An 18,798-nucleotide genomic window follows, 5' to 3' on the forward strand; every position below is an offset into this window, starting at 1 on the left:
TGTAGTTTCTTGAGCTGCCAAAGTAGACAGCATGTTACATGTCCTACCAGAGACAGTAATATACTGGACCACTGTTACACCACAATAAAGGATGCATATCACTCTGTCCCACTGGCAGCTTTGGGGCTCTTTGATCACTGTCTGGTTCATCGTATACTGACCTACAGGCAGAAACTGAAATCAGCTAAATCTGTAATAAGAACTGTTAAAAGATGGACTAATGAAGCAGAGCAGGACTTACAAGCCTGCTTCGAATGCACTGATTGGAGTGTTTTTGAGGCTGCTGCCACCAATCTAGATGAACTCACAGACTCTGTAACATCATATATCAATTTCTGTGAGGATATGTGCATCCCTACCAGGACTCGTTTAATATACAGCAATGACAGAGCCTTGTATAAACAGGCCAAAAACACACTGGCAAAGGAGATCAGAGTGGCTAAGAGTAACTACTCTGAAAAGCTGAAAAAACTGTTTTCAGCCAACGACCTGCATCAGTGTGGAAAGGCCTGAAAGACATCACCAATTACAAGACACCATCCCCCAGCACCGCGTCAACTCAACAACTGGCCGATGATTTGAATGAGTTTTATTGCAGGTTTGAGAAACTCTGTTTCAGACCCATTCTGACTTTTTCTCCATGCATCCACCAACACCTCCAGCAACCCCACTCTTCCCCTCTCCTACGCTTTGTGTCTGTGAAGAGGAGGTCCGTCGGGTCTTCTGGCAACACAAGACAAGGAAAGCACCAGGCCCAGATGGTGTTTCACCAGCCTGTCTAAAAACCTGTACTGACCAACTGGCCCCTATCTTCACAAAGATCTTCAGCAGATCACTGGAACTGTGCGAAGTTCCTTCCTGCTTCAAACGCTCCACCATCATCCCTATTCCAAAGAAACCCAAAATCACAGGACTTAATGTCTGTGGTCATGAAGGCATTTGAAAGACTGGTGTTGGCCTACCTGAAGGACATTACCGGACCCTTACTGGACCCCCTGCAGTTTGCTTATCGAGCAAACGGGTCTGCGGATGATGCAGTCAACATGGGACTGCACTACATCCTGCAACATCTGGACAAACCAGGGACTTATGTGAGGATCCTGTTCGTGGACTTCAGCTCGGCCTTCGACACCATCATCCCACACCTCCTCCTGTCCAAATTAACCCAACTCTCTGTGCCCACCTCCATCTGTCGGTGGACCACCAACTTCCTGACGGACAGGCAGCAGCTAGTGAGGCTGGGAAAATTCTCATCCAAGACTCGCACGGTCAGTACTGGTGCCCCCCAGTGATGTGTGCTCTCCCCACTGCTCTTCTCCCTGTACACCAACGACCGCGCCGCAAAAGACCCGTCTGTCAAGCTCCTGAAGTTCGCAGACGGCACCACGCTCGTCGGCCTCATCCGGGATGGCGACGAGTCTGCTTACAGACGTGAGTTTAAAGAGCTGGCTGTCTGGTGCAGTCATAACAACCTGGACCTGAACACGCTCATAACGGTGAAGATGATTGTGGACCTTAGGAGAAACACCCCAGCATTATCCCCACTCACCATCATGAACAGCACTGTGGCAACAGTGGAGTCATTCAGGTTCCTGGGCACCACCATCTCACAGGACCTGAAGTGGGAGCCCCACATAGACTCCATTGTGAAGAAGGCCCAGCAGAGGTTGTATTTCCTTTGCCAGCTGAGGTAGTTCAATCTGCCACAGAGGCTGCTGATGCAATTCTACTCTGCAGTCATCCAGTCTGTTCTCTGCACCTCTATAACTGTCTGGTCCTGCTCAGCTACAAAATCAGACCTCAGAAGATTACAGCGGATAGTCCGGACGGCTGGAGGAATCATCGGCACGCACACCCCCCCACCCACTCTCCAAGAATTGTACTCGTCCAGAGTGAGAAAAAGGGCTGGCAAAATCATCCTAGAAACTTCGCACCCAGGCCACTTCCTCTTCGAACTTTTGCCGTCTGGCCGGCGCTACAGGGCACCGAGCACCAGGACAGCCAGGCACAGGAAAAGTTTCTTTCCTCAGGCCATCTGCCTCATGAACAGCTAAATGCCCCCTAGGGAGTAAACAGGTGCAATAAACAACGCTAGTTATATTTATTTTTCACATCATATCTCTTATTTACTTTCTCTTGCATTGTATATAACATACCTGTACAAACATATAATGGCTAGCGTCTATTTTGTATATTGTGTACTTTATTTCACACACACACACACATTTTCAGAACTGCTTGTCCCTTACGGGGTCACGGGGAACCGGAGCCTACCCGGCAGCGCGGGGCGTAGGGCCGGAGGGGGAGGGGACACACCCAGGACGGGACGCCAGTCCGTCGCAAGGCACCCCAAGCGGGACTCGAACCCCAGACCCACCGGAGAGCAGGACTATGGTCCAACCCACTGCACCACTGCACTCCCCTGTTTATACTCTATATATATATTTTTTAATCTTTTATTAGCCCACTCTACTTTTATTATCTGTGTCTTGTCACTGTCATTCTGTCTGTGCTGTGGAAAGTCCTGTCACCAAGACGAATTCCTTGTATGTGTAAACATACTGTACTTGGCAATATAAAGCTCATTCATTCATTCTGATGCATTTGTTTCTTTGCCTTATACCTGTGTTCGAGCGTTCTGTGTAACTGTGTGAGAAGAATATAAAAATAAACTGAATTTTGAAAGAAGTTTGTTTCACCGTAACAACTGGGGGGAAAGGAGGGACTAACGCGGCCTGAAATACAAAAACCGATTATTAAAGACGGAACCATTCGTTACGAGTTCGTTTCGTCACCCGCGGGAGCTATTTCAGTGCAACACCAGGTCGTACGCAATGACGTCACTGGCGTGCCCAAACAGACGGACGTCTATCCGGCTGTTCACCAGCGTCATAGAGCGAAAGCTTTTTGGGAAAAAGCATTTAAACGTTAGAAACAAACGACATGCAATTTTTAATTTTTGTCCACTGCCACGTACGTACGCTGTGTTAGTCCGTGGTACTACGGTTGAAGTCTGTGTTCATCATCATCATGATCATGCGTGAAAGTTTCTGTGACTCACGAGTCACGGTCCTGTGTGTGCGCGCGTGCGTCGTGTGTGTCTGGGGAATAAATAAGTGTCGTGTAAAAATCATGCGCTTCCAAATGGCGCGATCTGGGGACAAGGACAGGTATGGTGACGAAGCGCATTCTGGGTTCACACTCTGACAAGTTTCAGCACACGAAATTCACCTCGAATTAGTCTATATTAGTAGGGTTGAGAGAATGGGTTTAGTTAGATTTTTCAGATACAACTAGTCTGAGCCGTTTTCCTGTATGAGGCCACTAACAGCTACTTCCCAATTTCCAGTTGAAATTAAAGTAAATGAGATGATGTGCGAGGCAGGCGAGTCAGTGTGCATGAGACGTGCGCATGAGACGTGCGCCCTGTTGTTGTGACAGCGAGTGACCTGATGGGGGCAGTAGAGAGTCACACCGGTCTGAGGGCAGCACCACTGCTCTGGACTGCCCGACATTGTCCTGAGTCAAAGCTTAAGTCTCTCACTCAGAACCTCTTTCTTTGCCTCGTTTCAGGCTTGAAGCGCACATCCTACCTGCAGGAGGGTGTGTGGAAAAACACGATGAGTGACAAGCGACAGCGAGTCAGAGTTCAAGGTTCATGGGCGAAATCGACCCCTCCCCAAAGAGGTAAATCTAGTGTTACGGTGTGATTATATAGCGTGTGCCTGCTCCTCGATTTATGAACGCACTTAGTCTGTTTATAACTCGTTTTGTTCGTAACTCCAAAGTCACTTTTAAAACCAAGTTACAATAAGCAACATGCATGAAAGCTGAATTAAAGTGCTCCCACGCTTCTTTTCTGTTTGCGTGAACTTTGCTGCCGGATGCAGGTCGCTTTCGCTTTGCTAGGGACGGAGAAATATTTGTGTCTTCAAAAATCCATAACTTGACCGTTTACAACCCAAGTTACCAGTGGAGCCACGGTTGTTTATTCCTGTGCCTTTATATACACCAACCTGCAGGTGGTACTCACAGAAGTGGGGGAGATGCAGGTCCTTGTCAGCTTAAGGCTGGGAACTGGGGTGACGGGCAGCGAACGTTTGAGTTTCGTCAACCAGCAAAGGTGAGGAGATCCGTGGGGATAAAACGGGTGTGTCCGCGAAGCAAGAAGTGGCACAGTAGCTCAGGTGAAATGAGTCAACAAGGCATAAAGTGTGTCGTCGTCCCCCCCCCCCCCCCCGCCCCCCCGCTTTCTCTTCCTCTCTGGCTCAGCCCTTGAGAGAGGTACCAGCCGAGAAGGTCATAGAGTGAGTATACAGCAGCCCGTGGTTATCCTGCCAGGCCAGGGGTCGGCGGGGAGTCTGTATGGAGAAGCCGCTGTCCCCGAGCTCACGTCGTCTTGCGCTATTCTCCTTCCAGGCATGCAGGGGAATATGAAATCAGCCAGGGGCCCACAGGTGTGTCCAGGTGAGCTCTAGAGGAACACGTGAGTGCAACCACAGTCGGTCAAAACAGTTGGTTCAACAGGCCTTTTAGTGGTGAGATAATTTTGGTGAAGATGACCGTTTGGACCGGTCATTGACATAAAGGATGCCAGTTCTTGTACCCTGTTGGTGCTTTGCCCCAATTCTGAGCCACTTTGGATTGTAAGTTACTTGCAACAAAGTGTCAGCAAAAAATGCCAGTTTAAAAATCTCCATGGACATTACAGTATTAGTAGTATGTTATTGTTGTAATGATTAGTTAATATTTTAAATACCATTACTGGCCAGGTGTATAGCTTTTGGTAATAGGCAGGCTGAGTACAAGTTTTGGGTTTGTGTGTGTGCGCGTGTGTGTAGGCTGCGGCTCTTCCCGGGGTTCCTGTCTCAGGAGGAGGCCGACTGGATGTTCAGCAGGCTCTACGCCGAGTTGCCCTTTTCGCAGAAGACCAACTTGAAGCACGGTCTGTGGCCATGTTGACCACGGTCTCCACATCCACTCAGTCAACATGGGAAGTGTGGTTATAATGAGAACAACAGGCTGTGCTGCATCAGACCAGTTGAGACGTTCTCAGAATTTGGTCTCTGCTTCGTTTAGATTTGTTTCGATGCGATACATGTAATTCTGGATAATTTCACTGGGTACCATATACTAGATGCCATCATTAGTCACTAGTGACACTGTTGAACATACAGTGTGTTTTCGTCAGCGACGCGGAACCAGACTGCAAAGTTTTTTGGTGGGGGAGGGGTGAAGTTTGTTTTTTATGCCCGTCGTGCTCACTGAGTCAGTGTTTCCAGACCCAACTCGGCTCTGATTTGGCACAGAAAGGTACTGCAGAATTGTTTATCTTTCCAATATTATGTATTTGGTTTGACTTTATTTAAACCCTTAATACTGCAAAAGCTTCCAAAAATAGTTGTGTATAAAGTGCTGCAATTGTCCAAGTGGTTTAATTTCCAGAATGTTGGCCACGGGTTTTTCCGTCTTTTTGTTTTATTTACATTTATTCATTTATCACATGCTTCATCCCAGACAGAGGAAAGGGCTTTAGACACAGACATGGGACTATGGACATACAGTTTATGTGTCAAACACCACAATGTTGCTTGTTTCCATCCCTCCAGTAACACCTATAGAAGTGACATTCAAACAGCAAATACATAGATAATCATAGCAGATGGTATTGGACTCATTTATGGAGCTAGCAGGAGAGAAGTGGCTCTCAAAGAGATGGGTTCTAGACCCTCCTTCAGTGAGGGATTCAGCAGCTCTGAGGGACACAGGGAGATCATTCCACCATGTAGGGACTGAAACTGAGAACCTACAGACTTTAGACTTTGGACCCTTTTGAGTGGGACCAGCAAGCAGCCAGAGATGGGGGAGCTCAGACCACTTACTGGGCTTTAGGGAGTGATCAGGTCCTGTAGGTATTGGCTGTTTGCTGTGTGTTTATGTGTATATGTGTGCATGCTCACAATGATCAGCGTTTTCTTGGTGACTCTCTGTGTCTTAGGTCAGGCCTACGATGAGCCCAGACTCACCTGCTGGTACGGAGAGCTGCCCTACACCTACTCTAACTCTACCCTGGAGGCCAACCCACAGGTGACCCCATTCCCTACAGCTACCACTGTTTTAGCTTTATTCACTCTTTGCATGAAGCTTTGAAAGAACCCCTGAGTGACTGTGTCTCCCTGCTGTGCTGTGCCCCACCCCCAGTGGCACCCGTTACTGCTGCAGCTGCGGACGAAAGTAGAAAAGGCTGCAGGACGATCCTTCAACTCTCTGCTGTGCAACCTGTACCGCGATGGGAAGGATAGCATTGCTTGGCACAGTGACAGCGAGCCCTCCCTCGGACCCCAGCCCACCATCGCCTCGCTCAGCCTGGGAGACACGCGCTGCTTCAGTCTGCGGAAGCAACCCACACTGGTGAGGGACAGGAGACGGGGGACAGGGGCAGATGGGAGAGGACGGTGTCTGCGCATTTGTACTTGCATGCGTGCATGTGTGTGTAACCATGTGTGCTCGCTGTGTGACCCAGGAGGATGGTGGCGACTACACATACGTGGAGCGGTTAAAGATCCCCCTGGCCCATGGAACACTTCTGCTAATGGAAGGGGCCACACAGGAGGACTGGCAGGTATGCTCCCCTCTTCTGTGGCCCCAACCCACCTGTATCGATTTCTTTCTAAAGTCTGAGTGTCAGTAGGGTTGGACTGATAATGCAACATTCACTTTGTTCATTATAAATGGTGGCTGATTTTACTGCTTTAAAGAGATGAGGCAGGACAGTGCAGAACCTACTGGTTTATATGGCAGAACAGGTGGTCTGGGAGTCTCAAGTGTCTTTTGTTACGGTCGTATAGTGCCGGTCATCCGTTTCTGCAGATGTCTGTGAAATACCTTCTAAAGCAAGTCCTATGCTGGGATTGATCAATGGGGAGGGGCGAGGAGCGCGGCTGTCTGAGCGGACAGTGTGCAGAGCTTGCTGATCCCCCGGCAGCCAGTCGGATGAAGCAGAGCAGCGCCGTGAACGCAATGTTTTTGTTAGCTGGAGAGTCTGGATTTGCTCGGAGGCGGAAACCGAAGAGAAATAAACAAAACAAGGAGGCTGGAAACAGAGCAGGACATGTGAGAGTGTGTTCTGTCCCGCTGGCATGAGTGGCACTCCCGTGGCAAAGGACTTCTCTGGTGGTCGTGGCTCCCTCGGCCCTCAGGCTCACCCCCCCCGACACCATCCTCTGGACATGGAGCTTCTGTCTTGTTCCAGGAGGGGCCCTGCTGTTGTACCTTTGAATGTAGTACATTTTGAAGTGACGAATACTCCGATTCAGCCAAAGACCTGCCACTGAAAGCAGAGTGTAGTGGAGCCCAAAGCACAGCTGCACCACAACTGTTTCCCCTCACACTCTCTGTGTAACATGAGACAAACACTTGAGTTTGTTTTTCTCTGTGAGATGATGACAGTAAAACGTCTCCTGTATAAATGGGTAAATAGATGTAACTACCTTAGCGTATACACCTTACACTCCCAGTCACATTGGAGAAAAGAGTCAGATACATAATGGTTAATAATAATGATGATGATGATGAGAATAATAATTAAGAGACTTTTCTTGCTCTTGCTTTGCAGCACCAAGTAGCAAAAGAGTACCACGACCGTGGGCCTCGGATCAACCTCACTTTTCGCACCATCTACCCAGAACCGAGGAGAGGAGGAAGAAGATGAGGAGGGCGAAGAGAAGGACGTGTTGTGAGTCGAGGGTACAAAGTGGTGGGGGAAGGCCCTCAGTCACCCAGTGACCAGACGGGTTGATGTCGACCGCAGTGACTCTTCACCCAGTCACCTGAAGTCCACTGTGAGGTGATGGGCCAGTCTGTGATTGCAAAATGTTCTGGTGGTTCTGTTTATGGTGCTCTGTGCGTGTGTGTGTGTGTGCGCGTGTGTGTGCGCGCTCACGCGTTCTTGCAAACATGATGTACGAGGCAAAAGTTAAAGGTCTTTCAGGGTTCGGGGAACTACAATGTTTTTTTTGGATTCTCTGAACTGAAAAACAGACATAATTTGCCAGGAAAAATAACAAACACGGTTTTGTCCTGAATATGTTCTTTTGGAAAAGGTCAGAGTAGGAGTTAATAAGTAAATGTTTAAAATTGTTCGGCTTCACATCTTGCAAAGCTAATGAGATTAAAATGAAGTTTAGTGTGAGGTCAGTTTAAAAAAAGTTAAGAACAGCTTATTTCTGGTCTCCTTTGTAATGTAACTTATGAGCCAAGAAAGAAAAAAAAACGGTTAAAAATATGTCCCCAGAGGAATATTTCTTTTCTTTTTTTTTTTTTTTGCTTGTATCCCACACTGATGTGACTTTGTTGGCTGCGCAGACACTGCTTGGTAAATAAACTGGACTGAAACATGAAGCTCTGCTCTTTGGGGAGGGGTGTTACTCATGGGGCAACTTTAAATTCTGTCTGTCGGGCTGGACGTTGCGAGGGAAATGGTTTTTCACCTTGTTAGGATAGAGAGCAGGTACCTTCTTGGCCCTGATGTGCTGATCACGGGGATCTTGAGTTGCACTAGAAGAACTTGTTTTCCGGACGTTTCTTCGTGTATTTTGCTTCCATTTTTTAAATCGGAACGTACATCCATCCATTATCAGTATCCTCTTGGCCAGTCCAGGGGCACGGCGGTGCAGAGCCTATCCCAGAAGTGCAGGGTGTGAAGCAGAGTAGCACCACCACAGCAGAAAGGGGCCGTGTCCTTCTGGAGACGTGGTTTGTTTACATGGTGGCGCACTATTTTGGTCCAGGACTCCGTTACACTGCAGAAGCATCTATGTGGGTATGTGCACCTGTGTTTGTGGGGCATGGTTACAGACACGCACGCATGCACTCGCGCACACGCACAGAAACACCAGTTTGTGCCTAAAACGTAACATGATCTGCCATCTTGCTCATGTGTAGCCACGTCTACAGGCTGCCTCCTTCTGGACTCTGATCCCGCCCCCTTTGCCCCGCCCTCCTTCAGATGCAAATCGATTCCATCTTCTATTATTAGGTGTTTGTAAGGCATCAGTTACCTGGAGCTGATGGCTCAGCAGTGGGGGCTCCACATGTGGAGGAGTTGTGGGAGGGACTCCGACCCAAGGCCGTGCCAGGGGTACGGGGTCCTCTGTCCGGGGGAACCCCGGTTGTGTTGGCGGCTGCGTTCCAAAACCGCAGGATGGAAAAGCCCGTCCCAGAAGAGGATGGGCTGTCACCCAGGTTGGACATATCACGATGGGGCCAACTTTTATTTGCAGCAGGGGCTGCAGTGCGGGATTTACTTCTGTCTCCCACCCCTGATACTCTTGTGGAAGTGCAGAGCCTGCGGTGGGGTGATAGCTTCAGTTGTTTCTTTTTATTAAGAGAACTGGGTCACAGCAACTAAAGGACAGAGAACAGAACAAAATGAGCGTAAGTGAATAAACAGATGGAAGTTCCAGCTCAGGAAGGATGTCACAAACATTTCACTGAGCAACGCTTGATCCTCACCATTTTTAGGTGTCGAACCCCAGAACTACTGTAGTTTTATATTTAAATTTCAGGAGTTGTTTCTGATCCGATTCAGATGCTATCATTTGAGGAAAAAACAACCTTTTGTACCAGTTCTAAGTCAAAGTGTGACTCCCGTTGGGGCGGTACCAGTGAAGAGGTGCAGCCCTTCACCTTCAGCTCCCTGTTCTCTTTGGAGTTTTTTGTATTGGGCCACACTGTTACTGTCATTAACCCTTATTTATCAGACACTTTTCTCCTAACTGACTGTGTGAAGCTACTTGCACTGATTTACTCATTTATACAGCAGTGTAATTTTCACTCTATCAGTTCAGGGTAAGTACCTTGATGGAGGCTAGTACAGCAGGAGTGGGATTTGAACCTGGGTCCTTCAGCCTGCAAGAGAGCCCAGATTAGCAGGGGTGGCTTGTAGCGTGGTGCTTAGAGCTGCTGCCTGTGGACCTGAAGGCCACATGTTCAGATCTCACCTCCAGCAGTAGTACCCTTGAGCAAGGTACTTATCCTTAATTGCTCCAGTAATATTACCATGCTGTATAAATAGGTGAATAATTGTAAGTCACTATGGGGGAAAAGTGTCAGGTAAATGAATAAATATAAATGTAAACACTGCTCAGTGCTGTGTGTCCAGGTGGTCAGGTGGAGCTCTTCTACGAGGATCTTCTCAGCAGATAGCTCAGTGTAACCGCCTCTATTTCCTGCTAACCTGCTGGAAGCAGCAGTGACGCCTGACTGGTGTCTTGGTGTCACTGCAGTTGTTCCCAATCGGCGTGAATCCAGCTTGATCTGTGTGTTGTGACGTCACCCCTCCCGCAGTCGAAAACACGCATCTGTTTCTGCGCGTTATGTCAGAGTTCTCGGCTCATCCACTTCACACTCAGGAGTGTGTGTGTCTGTGGGGTACAGCCCAGTGTCGAGTGAGTATCCAGCTCCTGCCCTGTTCCCACTGTAGGATCTGGTGCACTCTCATAGCAGGTATTTACATCACGTTTACCTTTGTGTGTTTTTCACATCTAAATTTTCTTCAAGTTGACGTACAGCTGAGAGTAAACAAAGTACCCATGTTGTCCCTGACTTTCAGCATGGTAACTGTGACGACCATGTTTGCCTTTGCTGTTTATTTAGCCACAAATAACTGCAGGACTTCAGAAAGTGCAGTGTTCCAGGTCAGTGGCAGAACATGGAAAATGGGTGCAAAAAGCAACATGACTATTTTTGGAAAGAGGTGCCTAGGGCTGGATCTCATGTCCACCTGCAGTACTTCCGGGACCTTCTGAACGCTGTGGAGACAACTCTGTCCAGGTGGGATGACACTGATGACCCTGAGCCCTCCCCTGAGAGCTCTGTACTGTTCCAGCCCTGCTAGGCCCATCACACTGTGTGTGCAAAAGCACAGCAGAGTTCCCCCCACCACCCAGGGCCATGTCTGGAACTCACTGTCTGATACTTCCACTGTTGCCATGCCAACAGGTCCCAAGGCAGAGCAAATGTCACTGGGTCCAGACCGTGGCGCTCACATACGAGTGCCTTTCCTGCTGTGCCTGGAACAGGCCGACCCTCAGCGCTGTCGATCGACAGCCTGTCCAGTCGAACCTGGACACAGTGTCTATTGAGGTCTCCATGTCTCTCTCTGTCCTCACCTTGCAGTATGACATTATAATTGTGAGCTAAAGGTTTTCTTCTCTCGTGTTTCTCTCCCTAGGGGAGCTCCTTGCCTAGAAGTTGGCGGTGTGAACCTAGTCCTGGTGTCTCCGTGTGGTTGGGGTGTCTTCTCTCTGTTTGTCTGGACCTCCTTTCACCAAAGACGTGATGTTGTGGTGTTTGTGTGACTTTATGGTCTCTGCTGTGGGATTGTGTGTGTGTGTGTGTGTGTGTGTGTGTGTGTGTGTGTGTGTGTGTGTGTGTGTGTGTGTGTGTGGTCGCTCTCCCTTGGTCTGGCCTCCTGCTCAGGTTTCATCATGTATCTAGCTTCTGCTCTTGTGCCATCGGCACCACATCTCCACTGCCCTGACAGGCCGGACTTGTCTTATGTAACTGACTCGCAATATAGAAGGAAAAGGAAATAAAAATATAGTTGGGTGGTAAATAGTGTGGTTATGGTGGCTAACATGTAGTCTCACACACCATGTCAGCAAAACACTGCACACACTGGGACGACCCTGGCCTTGGGCAGCACAGGATGGTGCAGCCTTGTCACGGATGGCTGGTGAAGGTGATGGTGGTTGTTGAGCGCATCTTGGTCCTGAGTCCAAGGTTCCCTTCTGTGTCAGAGTTTGGAGGATCACACAGAATCACACTCATCAAGGTTGCGGGTGAGGCTGATGGTAGCAGCTGGGGGTTTCGCTGCTCCCGTTGTCCTACCAGGTGTCGGGGAATGCCGACTGCCCGTAGATGTCCATAGAATGTGACAAAGAGAGACTGAGCAGGTAGAGAAGAGTGTAAAAATAGAGCAGATGAAACCTAAGGGGGCACTGTCAGTCACACATTCTGCCCTCATACGCCTTTGGTCTCTTATGGATGCATCACGTGGCCCCGAGAAGCCTAGTGCGTTGGACCGACCAGTGGGGAGCAGGGTTTGGATCTTAGCTCATCCACTCTAGTATGTGTGGGTCAGGGGATTCCAGCAAGAAGGAGTGAACCCATCACACGGTATCTGAACTAAACACAGATGTCATATGATGTCACCTGAGCTGAGCGCCCAAGAGAGTCACCGTGACCTCGAAGCTCCACAAATAGAGTGGTCGCTATGTGGAAATGAGCAACTACACACCCCTATGTGCAGTGACCGTGACGTGATGACCCAACCCCTTTTGCCGGGGGGCCCTGGGGGGGAGGGTGCAACGCCACACGGTCGTCACCAGCAGCCCCTTTTACTCCGAACAGGGTCTGACCCAGGTGCCTGTTGAATTGGCAGAGGGGGTGATGTCACGGCGACGGATATAAATGTGGTCTCCCTGCTCGCTGGACCTGTCCCTCTCACCGTTTACAAACAGATTAATTATAGAAGCTGTTCTCATGACGCCTGATTACAAACGCAGGTTATTCCCACAGCAGCACTGACGTGGTCTTCCGAACCTTTAATTGCTCCCTGGCTGCCCGTGCATCCGTGATTGCCACCTACTGGTTCACACATACACAGACCCGCACGGCCTCCTGATGGGGCCCTGTGTGTGTGTCAGGGGGCACTGGAGCACTGCTCAGCACATAATGATGAGTACTGGTGTTCCGGATGTTTGTTTCTAGGTAACACACACTTCTGTCTCCCCATATCTCTGTTTTTGGCTGCACAGCAGTTTTTCTCTCTCTCTCTCGCTTTGCCTAGCCCCCCCAACACCTGACACTGTCCCCCCCTGCATACGAGGCTTTTATTTCAGGGCCCTGATCCCAGAGGACCAGTATGGAAGTCGGAAGTGACTACGCGGAGGAGGGCGGGACTTAAAAAGGCAGCTGGGGTTGGGGGTGGTGAGAGTGAGGGAGGCGAAAGTTGAGTGGGTGGCGGGGAGCTATATAAACAGAAGCAGGAGCGACTGTTATCAGACTGACTCGCACACGGGAGCGGAGCTGAGAGCAGGAGTGTTAGCACGGATGCTGAGGGAGGAATCGCAGCTACGGGTGTCAGAGCAGCAACCACTAGCGGTGCAACCAGTGCCACAGCTGTGACCATCGGTTTAACCGAGGCTACCGATTCAGCCAGCAAAGAGCAGAGCCAGGCCCTCGACGACACGAGCCTTGCTGTTGGGCCGCAGCCTTTGGGGCGCTCCTTGACCACGGGCACTCAAGAAAGAGCGTCGAGAAGCAGCGCTCCGGTCACCCAGCCCCCACGTCGCATGCCCACGGCCGCCCGCCCCATGGAGACCGTTGGATTGCACGTGCTGCCCCCTCACCTGCTGGCATCGGCCATGGAGGAGTTCCCCCAGCAGTTGCCCGTGCCCAAGGGCCCCGCCCGAGGGCGCAGCCGACCCCGGCGGCCCCGCGAGGCGCGCTTCAAGACGCAGCCCGTGACGTTCGCCGAGATCGCCGAGGTCGAGGAGGAGGGCGTGTCGCCGCTCGAAGAGGAACGGGCACGGCGATCCTTCCTGCAGTCGCTGGAGAACCTGCGAAGGAGCACCCAGGCGCTGCACTGTCCGGCCCGCTGCCCCCCCACAGCCACGCCAACCCAGGCCAGCCTGGACTCGAGCGACTCGGACTCGGCGCACTGAAAGCACCGGACGCCCCAAACCCGCACCCCCACCGCTGCCGTCCCGTGTTCGCTGCTTCACACTGAAGCCCAAATAACTGGACTGGACAGTTCGTCTCAACTTGTCATAGATGAACTTGCGTAAAATGTTTCCAAAAAGCAGTTCCGATGCATGTGAGGCGTTTGAAAGCTGCGCTCATGTGTCACTGGCTGCTTCCATAGTCCTAATGTCGCGCCTGACCTGTGTCACTGTGATGCTGTTGAGATACTTTAATTCTTCCTAAATATTCCTGTTTTACTCAGTGAGTCCATGGACCTTAGTGGATGCGTGTGTGGGTCACAGAGATGGCTGGGTGGGCTCTTCTGGGTGGCTCTCGTGCACACTTACGGCCCCCATCGCTCTTGTTCGAAATGTAACAGTACAGTTCTTTAAGTGCAGGGGCTACGTCAGGAGGATTGTGGGTAAATTGTACGGCAGGTAACGGGGACAGAAATACTCGCCTGTTATTCTTGTAGAGTCAAGAAGCGTATCCTTAAGGAAAGTTCTGATTTATCTCCCATTTTTTTTACACTGAATTCTGCAAATATTATTTGTTGCTTTAAAAACATATCTTTCTATTACTGTTTTGCATTTACAACATTTTTAAAGTTGTTTCGCATTTGCTATAATAAATATTTCCGTATGAACATTTGTGTGACTCTTTTCCTCTGCAGTTCATTCACGGCTCCACGTTTCTCGCTTCGGGCTGCTCTGGTGCATTCGATGTGTCCTGCGCCGGAGTGCACGTGCGTCACACACCAAGGGCAGCCGTCGCCCGTAACTCGGGGAAGGGAGCGTGAAAAACACACGCGGCCGACTCCCGCAAGCGCGTCCGAGCTCCACGGCTCCTCTGTCACACGCGCGATCTAAATATAGTCTGACTCTGGTGTGCCTTCGGCTTCGGTTACGGCACACGCACTCAGCAATGAAGTGTGTGTGTCCTGGGAGCGAATAGCTTTGACTGCAGTTACTGGAACTGTTTACTGTGTGGTGCAGAGGAAAGTTCATCATGGGGGTAAACAGTTGGGCCTGGGATCCCGAAGATGCACCGAACCGGGAAGAACACTTGTATCGCCACTTAACACCATGTCTCTCTCTCTCTCTCACTCTCTCTCTCTCTCTCTCTCTCTCTCTCTCTCTCTCTCACACACACATGCAGTGGGAGAAAATGAAGCTCTGCGACTTCTTACGACCAATTTGTTGATCCTCTTGACCACAGTTTAGTCTCATAAACAGATCCTGTCATCTTCCGCACCCCCTCGTGCCCCATGTCTCCTCTTCGTCATTTTGTTGCCGTGGCGGACGGGAAGGAGCTACGATGCTGTGATTAATGTCTTCTTTTCCTCAACCTCTTCTCATGTCCCTCTTTCCTTGTTGCTCTAAACAGGAGTCACCCTGACATAAACGCCCGGTCACTGGGTTCGCTCATCACCTTCTTCAGCCTTGCTTCCCCCCCCCCCACCTGCTCAGTGGCAGTCCTTCTGCTCTGGCCTTCAGAGCTGTAAGAACATTGTTATCTGGGAAGTAATGATCTGTTGCTCACATTGAAAGCCCTTTTTTGGGCGGTACTGGTCACATTGCACTCGTGACCCAGTGAGTGACACATATGCAGAGGATCCATGAGGAGTGACACACAGCGCTCGGCTAACCGTATGGCCCGGCGAAGGAGCGTCTGCCAACCATGAGTGATGGAGGTGGAGTGCATGCAGCCTGGGTGACTCTCTCAGCTGCAGCACGTCGATGCGCTTTGCCCACGCACATCTGAGTTTGGAGAGCCATGTCGACCCACGTAGAGCAGCAAAGCCCACGGTACACGACAGAGAGCACTGGGGACCCAGCGGGGCAGGGTTGGAGCGGCAAAGGACCATTTTCCTCACGTCCAACTCGGGGCCGAATGAGTCGAGCCTCAAAAACTTGTGTTTTTGTCTGATGGACTTTGGTGGCATGCAGTTGGTTCATGGCCCCTTACTCACCCTAAACAGCATCAAAATGCATCATGACATATTTGCCCTCAGTTTGGCTAATGATACATGTCCCACAAGTGGTGATCTTCTGTGACTCCCCCCCCCCATCTGCTCTTTCAGCCTTTCCTCTGTGTCCCCTGTGGAGAGGAGGGGGACGTGCCTGTTGACCATTAGCTTGTCCCCCAGACTTTTCAGTTCAGCACATACATTTGGTTCATGTAGCAGAATACTAAAAAAAATCAATCTGACACAGTATCGCTTTTTGTTCCAAAGTAAAATGATTTATGTTCATGCAACACAGCATAATATAAAACAGACATTTGTGTAGCCAGTGATCCTTCAATTATATTGTAGCGTCTACGACACTTCCTTACCAAGTTCACGTTTATTATGCTTTTTTTTAAATGTTATGATTTTGTGATCTTTGCGGAAGTTTTTTCAAATATTGAAACAATGTGATTTTCTAACCATATTATCTTCCATTGTGCTGTTTTTCCAGTTTTTTTTAAACTATGGAAAATATATTTTAAAAAAATGTTAGGATGCACTGGACTGTCTGGATGGGGGGGCCGTGGTGGGTTTGGCTGCGTCCTGTTCTCTGGCAGGTCTGGGGTTCAAGTCCTGCTTGGGGTGCCTTACAATGGACTGGCGTCCCGTCGTGGGTGTGTGTCCCCTACCCCTCCAGCCCTGTGCCCTGCGTTGCCAGGTTAGGCTCCGGTTCGCCGTGACCCCACTTGGCACAGGCAGTTTCGGCAGTGTGTGTGTGTGGACCATCGGGGCGTCCCACATCCTGTCACCTAAGGTCCAGTCGTGCGAATGAACCCAGATGGCTGAAGCCAAATGTCAGTGAGTAAAGCTGTAGTAATGTAGCATAACATTCGATACTGTGTTAATGAGGTAAAATGGTGAAAACCGTTGACATGTGATCTGCGTCGGGGTGTGTTTGTGTGTCGTTGACTTTTGTGCAGATTTTGAAACATCTGGCCTGTTTTGCATCTCCCCCCAAGAGCTGTCCCGCCTGCCCACAAACCCTGGAATGTTTGCCACGTGCCACGTGGAATGTTTGCGTTCTCGAGGCAGCGGTCGAGGTTCCAATGGCACCCACTGTCCACAGTGACGCTTCTAGAAGGGACTTGCCTGCTTAACCCACTGCCGGTCACTGGGATTGAACTGGGCGGGGGGGGGGGGCGTCCCCCAGGGGTTCAGACCTCCACTGTGCAGATGCAAAGGTCATGAAGGACCCATCAGACTGAAAACAGTAATGTTTTCACTGATACTAATAATAGTGGAAGGAAAAACCCATGTATCACACAAAGTACGCAGCTGACGTGCTGAAAGGCAGAATTTTCCATTGCGCACATTTAAACCTTCGTCTGAACGGTTCTTTTCTTGGCAGAGGCCGAGGTCGATGTTCGGCCGCCCAGCCGAGCACCGGCTGCGGCGTCTCCCGACCTCGTCGCAGGCCGAGCTCACGGCCGGACCGTGCGGAACGGCCTCGACCGGCCCTTCGCTGCCAAACACCTCCTTCATCAGAGGCGATGGACGCGGAAGGAAGAAGGTGACCCAGCTGCCCCAGTTGCCACTCGTCCCCGTGACGCGATGCCACGTTTGACACCGCGGCACAGACCAAAAAACACACTGCGACCCAGAAATAGCTCTGTTCCAGTAGCCCCGTTGTGTCCTGCTGCACTGTGCCGCGCCACGCCGCCACACAAACACGCACCCTATCGCTGAAGGAGCAGCGGTTTGAGAAACGGCGTTGCTCAAATGTTCAGGCGGCTGCCGTGATCACGGGAATCCGGCGCGGTCCCGGTTCACGGGTCGCGTTTATTAAGAAACGCTTCAGTTCAGCCGAAGTGACAGCGCGCTGATGAGCGAAGCGTTTGATTGGATTTACACACCGCACCGTTCGGGAATGACAGCTGATGGAAAACGTGACGGTTTATCGTGACCCTCACCTGTGTGACGGAAAACAAGGGGAACGCTGAGGGGACTCCGTGACTTGTAGCGTGAGCAGTTCAGGGTTGCCTGCTGGTCTGTCCCTGGACACTGTGTGTGTGTGTGTTCATTCTCCATGTAGAGACAGTCCAGACAAAGGAGACGTCCTCTTCTTCGTCTCCGCGCTGTGGAAAACACGTTTCCTTGCCGTTATGTAATGCACGATGTTAGCAGTTTTCGCTTTTCATTTTTTTTGGTTTTCCATGGGTTTCTCAGGAGCCCAAGGAAAATAAATCCCCCAAAATAGCCCTCATCGCTGTCTCACCGCAAATCAGGGGTTTGAACGAGGCGACCGAGTGCCATGTAAGGAAAAGCACGGCGTGGCCGATGGGAGTCTTGCGTTTGCGTGGAGCCGCCTGCGTCCGGGAGGGATCCGTTGACATGTAGCGGTTCCCAGACACCTCGTTCCCTTGGTGACCTTTAACCTTAGCCTGCTGACATGTTCAGCAGTCCTTGGGCCCCCCCGAGCTGATGCAGCCTTGCTGCCGTCTGTCGCGCTCTTACAGAGGTGCCGCCAGAACGGTCCAGGCCGGGAGGACCGCGCTGGTCTCGCTGTGCCACATCCAAATTTGGTGGTATTTTCTGCCCAGCCAGTGGACGGTTTATAAAGCCAAAGCCGAATGAAACTCAAGGCTGCGTTGCGAACCTGCGGGAGGCAGATGTGTAATACAGATATAATATAAATATATGTATGTAATATAAACGTGTGTGGATAAGGGTGAATCCTAGAAAAGTGCCCAGAATTCTGGATTCAGCTGCTTTTGTGTCCGGTGTCTTCGAAACCCTGCAGTGTTTTACAGCCAGCGGTTTAGCCCTGGATCACATGTGAGCGCCACCAAGGAGTTTGGAGAAAACGCGACCCTTTTTCCACGCACGGACTGTGAGAAAGGGCAGCCGCTGGCGTAGCGGGCCCAAGGGTCGCAGCTTCCAATCCCACCTCCAGCTGCAGAACCCCTGAGCAAGGTACCGACTCTAAAATCGCTCCAGCTGTATATACATAAATGGAGAAATAACTGGAAGATTAACATTGTAAGTTACTTTGGAGGACATGGTCACTAATGAGAAGGATGTAAATGAGCGGAGGGGCA

General features: G+C 50.5%; 2 protein-coding genes across 4 annotated transcripts; both read left to right on the plus strand.

Annotated features, from left to right (window-relative positions):
• Positions 1 to 2,851: 2,851 nt before the first annotated feature.
• alkbh3 (alkB homolog 3, alpha-ketoglutarate dependent dioxygenase) lies at positions 2,852 to 8,401 on the plus strand. Of its 3 annotated transcripts, none has more exons than XM_018765221.1 (10): positions 2,852 to 2,973; positions 3,574 to 3,687; positions 4,023 to 4,123; positions 4,273 to 4,307; positions 4,420 to 4,467; positions 4,842 to 4,945; positions 5,999 to 6,087; positions 6,202 to 6,411; positions 6,524 to 6,622; positions 7,616 to 8,401. In XM_018765221.1, exons 2-10 carry the CDS (start codon positions 3,621 to 3,623, stop codon positions 7,709 to 7,711), a joined length of 849 nt encoding a protein of 282 aa, XP_018620737.1. In that variant the 5' UTR covers positions 2,852 to 2,973; positions 3,574 to 3,620; the 3' UTR covers positions 7,712 to 8,401. The 3 variants fall into 3 exon arrangements, with proteins under 3 accessions (XP_018620737.1, XP_018620738.1, XP_018620739.1); XM_018765222.1 differs by lacking the exon at positions 2,852 to 2,973 and adding an exon at positions 2,983 to 3,170; XM_018765223.1 differs by lacking the exons at positions 2,852 to 2,973; positions 4,273 to 4,307 and having other exon boundaries at positions 3,608 to 3,687.
• Positions 8,402 to 12,988: 4,587 nt separating this feature from the next.
• On the plus strand, positions 12,989 to 14,395 carry c5h11orf96 (chromosome 5 C11orf96 homolog). The gene has a single exon (XM_029252262.1). The coding sequence runs from the start codon at positions 13,359 to 13,361 to the stop codon at positions 13,728 to 13,730; it is 372 nt and encodes a 123-aa protein (XP_029108095.1). The 5' UTR covers positions 12,989 to 13,358; the 3' UTR covers positions 13,731 to 14,395.
• The last annotated feature ends 4,403 nt before the right edge of the window (positions 14,396 to 18,798 follow it).

The sequence above is a fragment of the Scleropages formosus genome, chromosome 5, assembly GCF_900964775.1.
Source record: "Scleropages formosus chromosome 5, fSclFor1.1, whole genome shotgun sequence".
Lineage (NCBI taxonomy): Eukaryota > Metazoa > Chordata > Actinopteri > Osteoglossiformes > Osteoglossidae > Scleropages > Scleropages formosus.

What these genes read in the sequence shown, in the direction of transcription:
- alkbh3 (XM_018765221.1), top strand. Translation starts at nt 3,621, where the DNA reads ATGAGTGACAAGCGACAGCGAGTCAGAGTTCAAGGTTCATGGGCGAAA. An exon ending in CCAGCCGAGAAGGTCATAGA is followed by an intron (nt 4,308 to 4,419) that starts GTGAGTATACAG and finishes TTCTCCTTCCAG; the next exon opens with GCATGCAGGGGAATATGAAA. An exon ending in TGCGGAAGCAACCCACACTG is followed by an intron (nt 6,412 to 6,523) that starts GTGAGGGACAGG and finishes TGTGTGACCCAG; the next exon opens with GAGGATGGTGGCGACTACAC.
- c5h11orf96 (XM_029252262.1), top strand. Translation starts at nt 13,359, where the DNA reads ATGCCCACGGCCGCCCGCCCCATGGAGACCGTTGGATTGCACGTGCTG.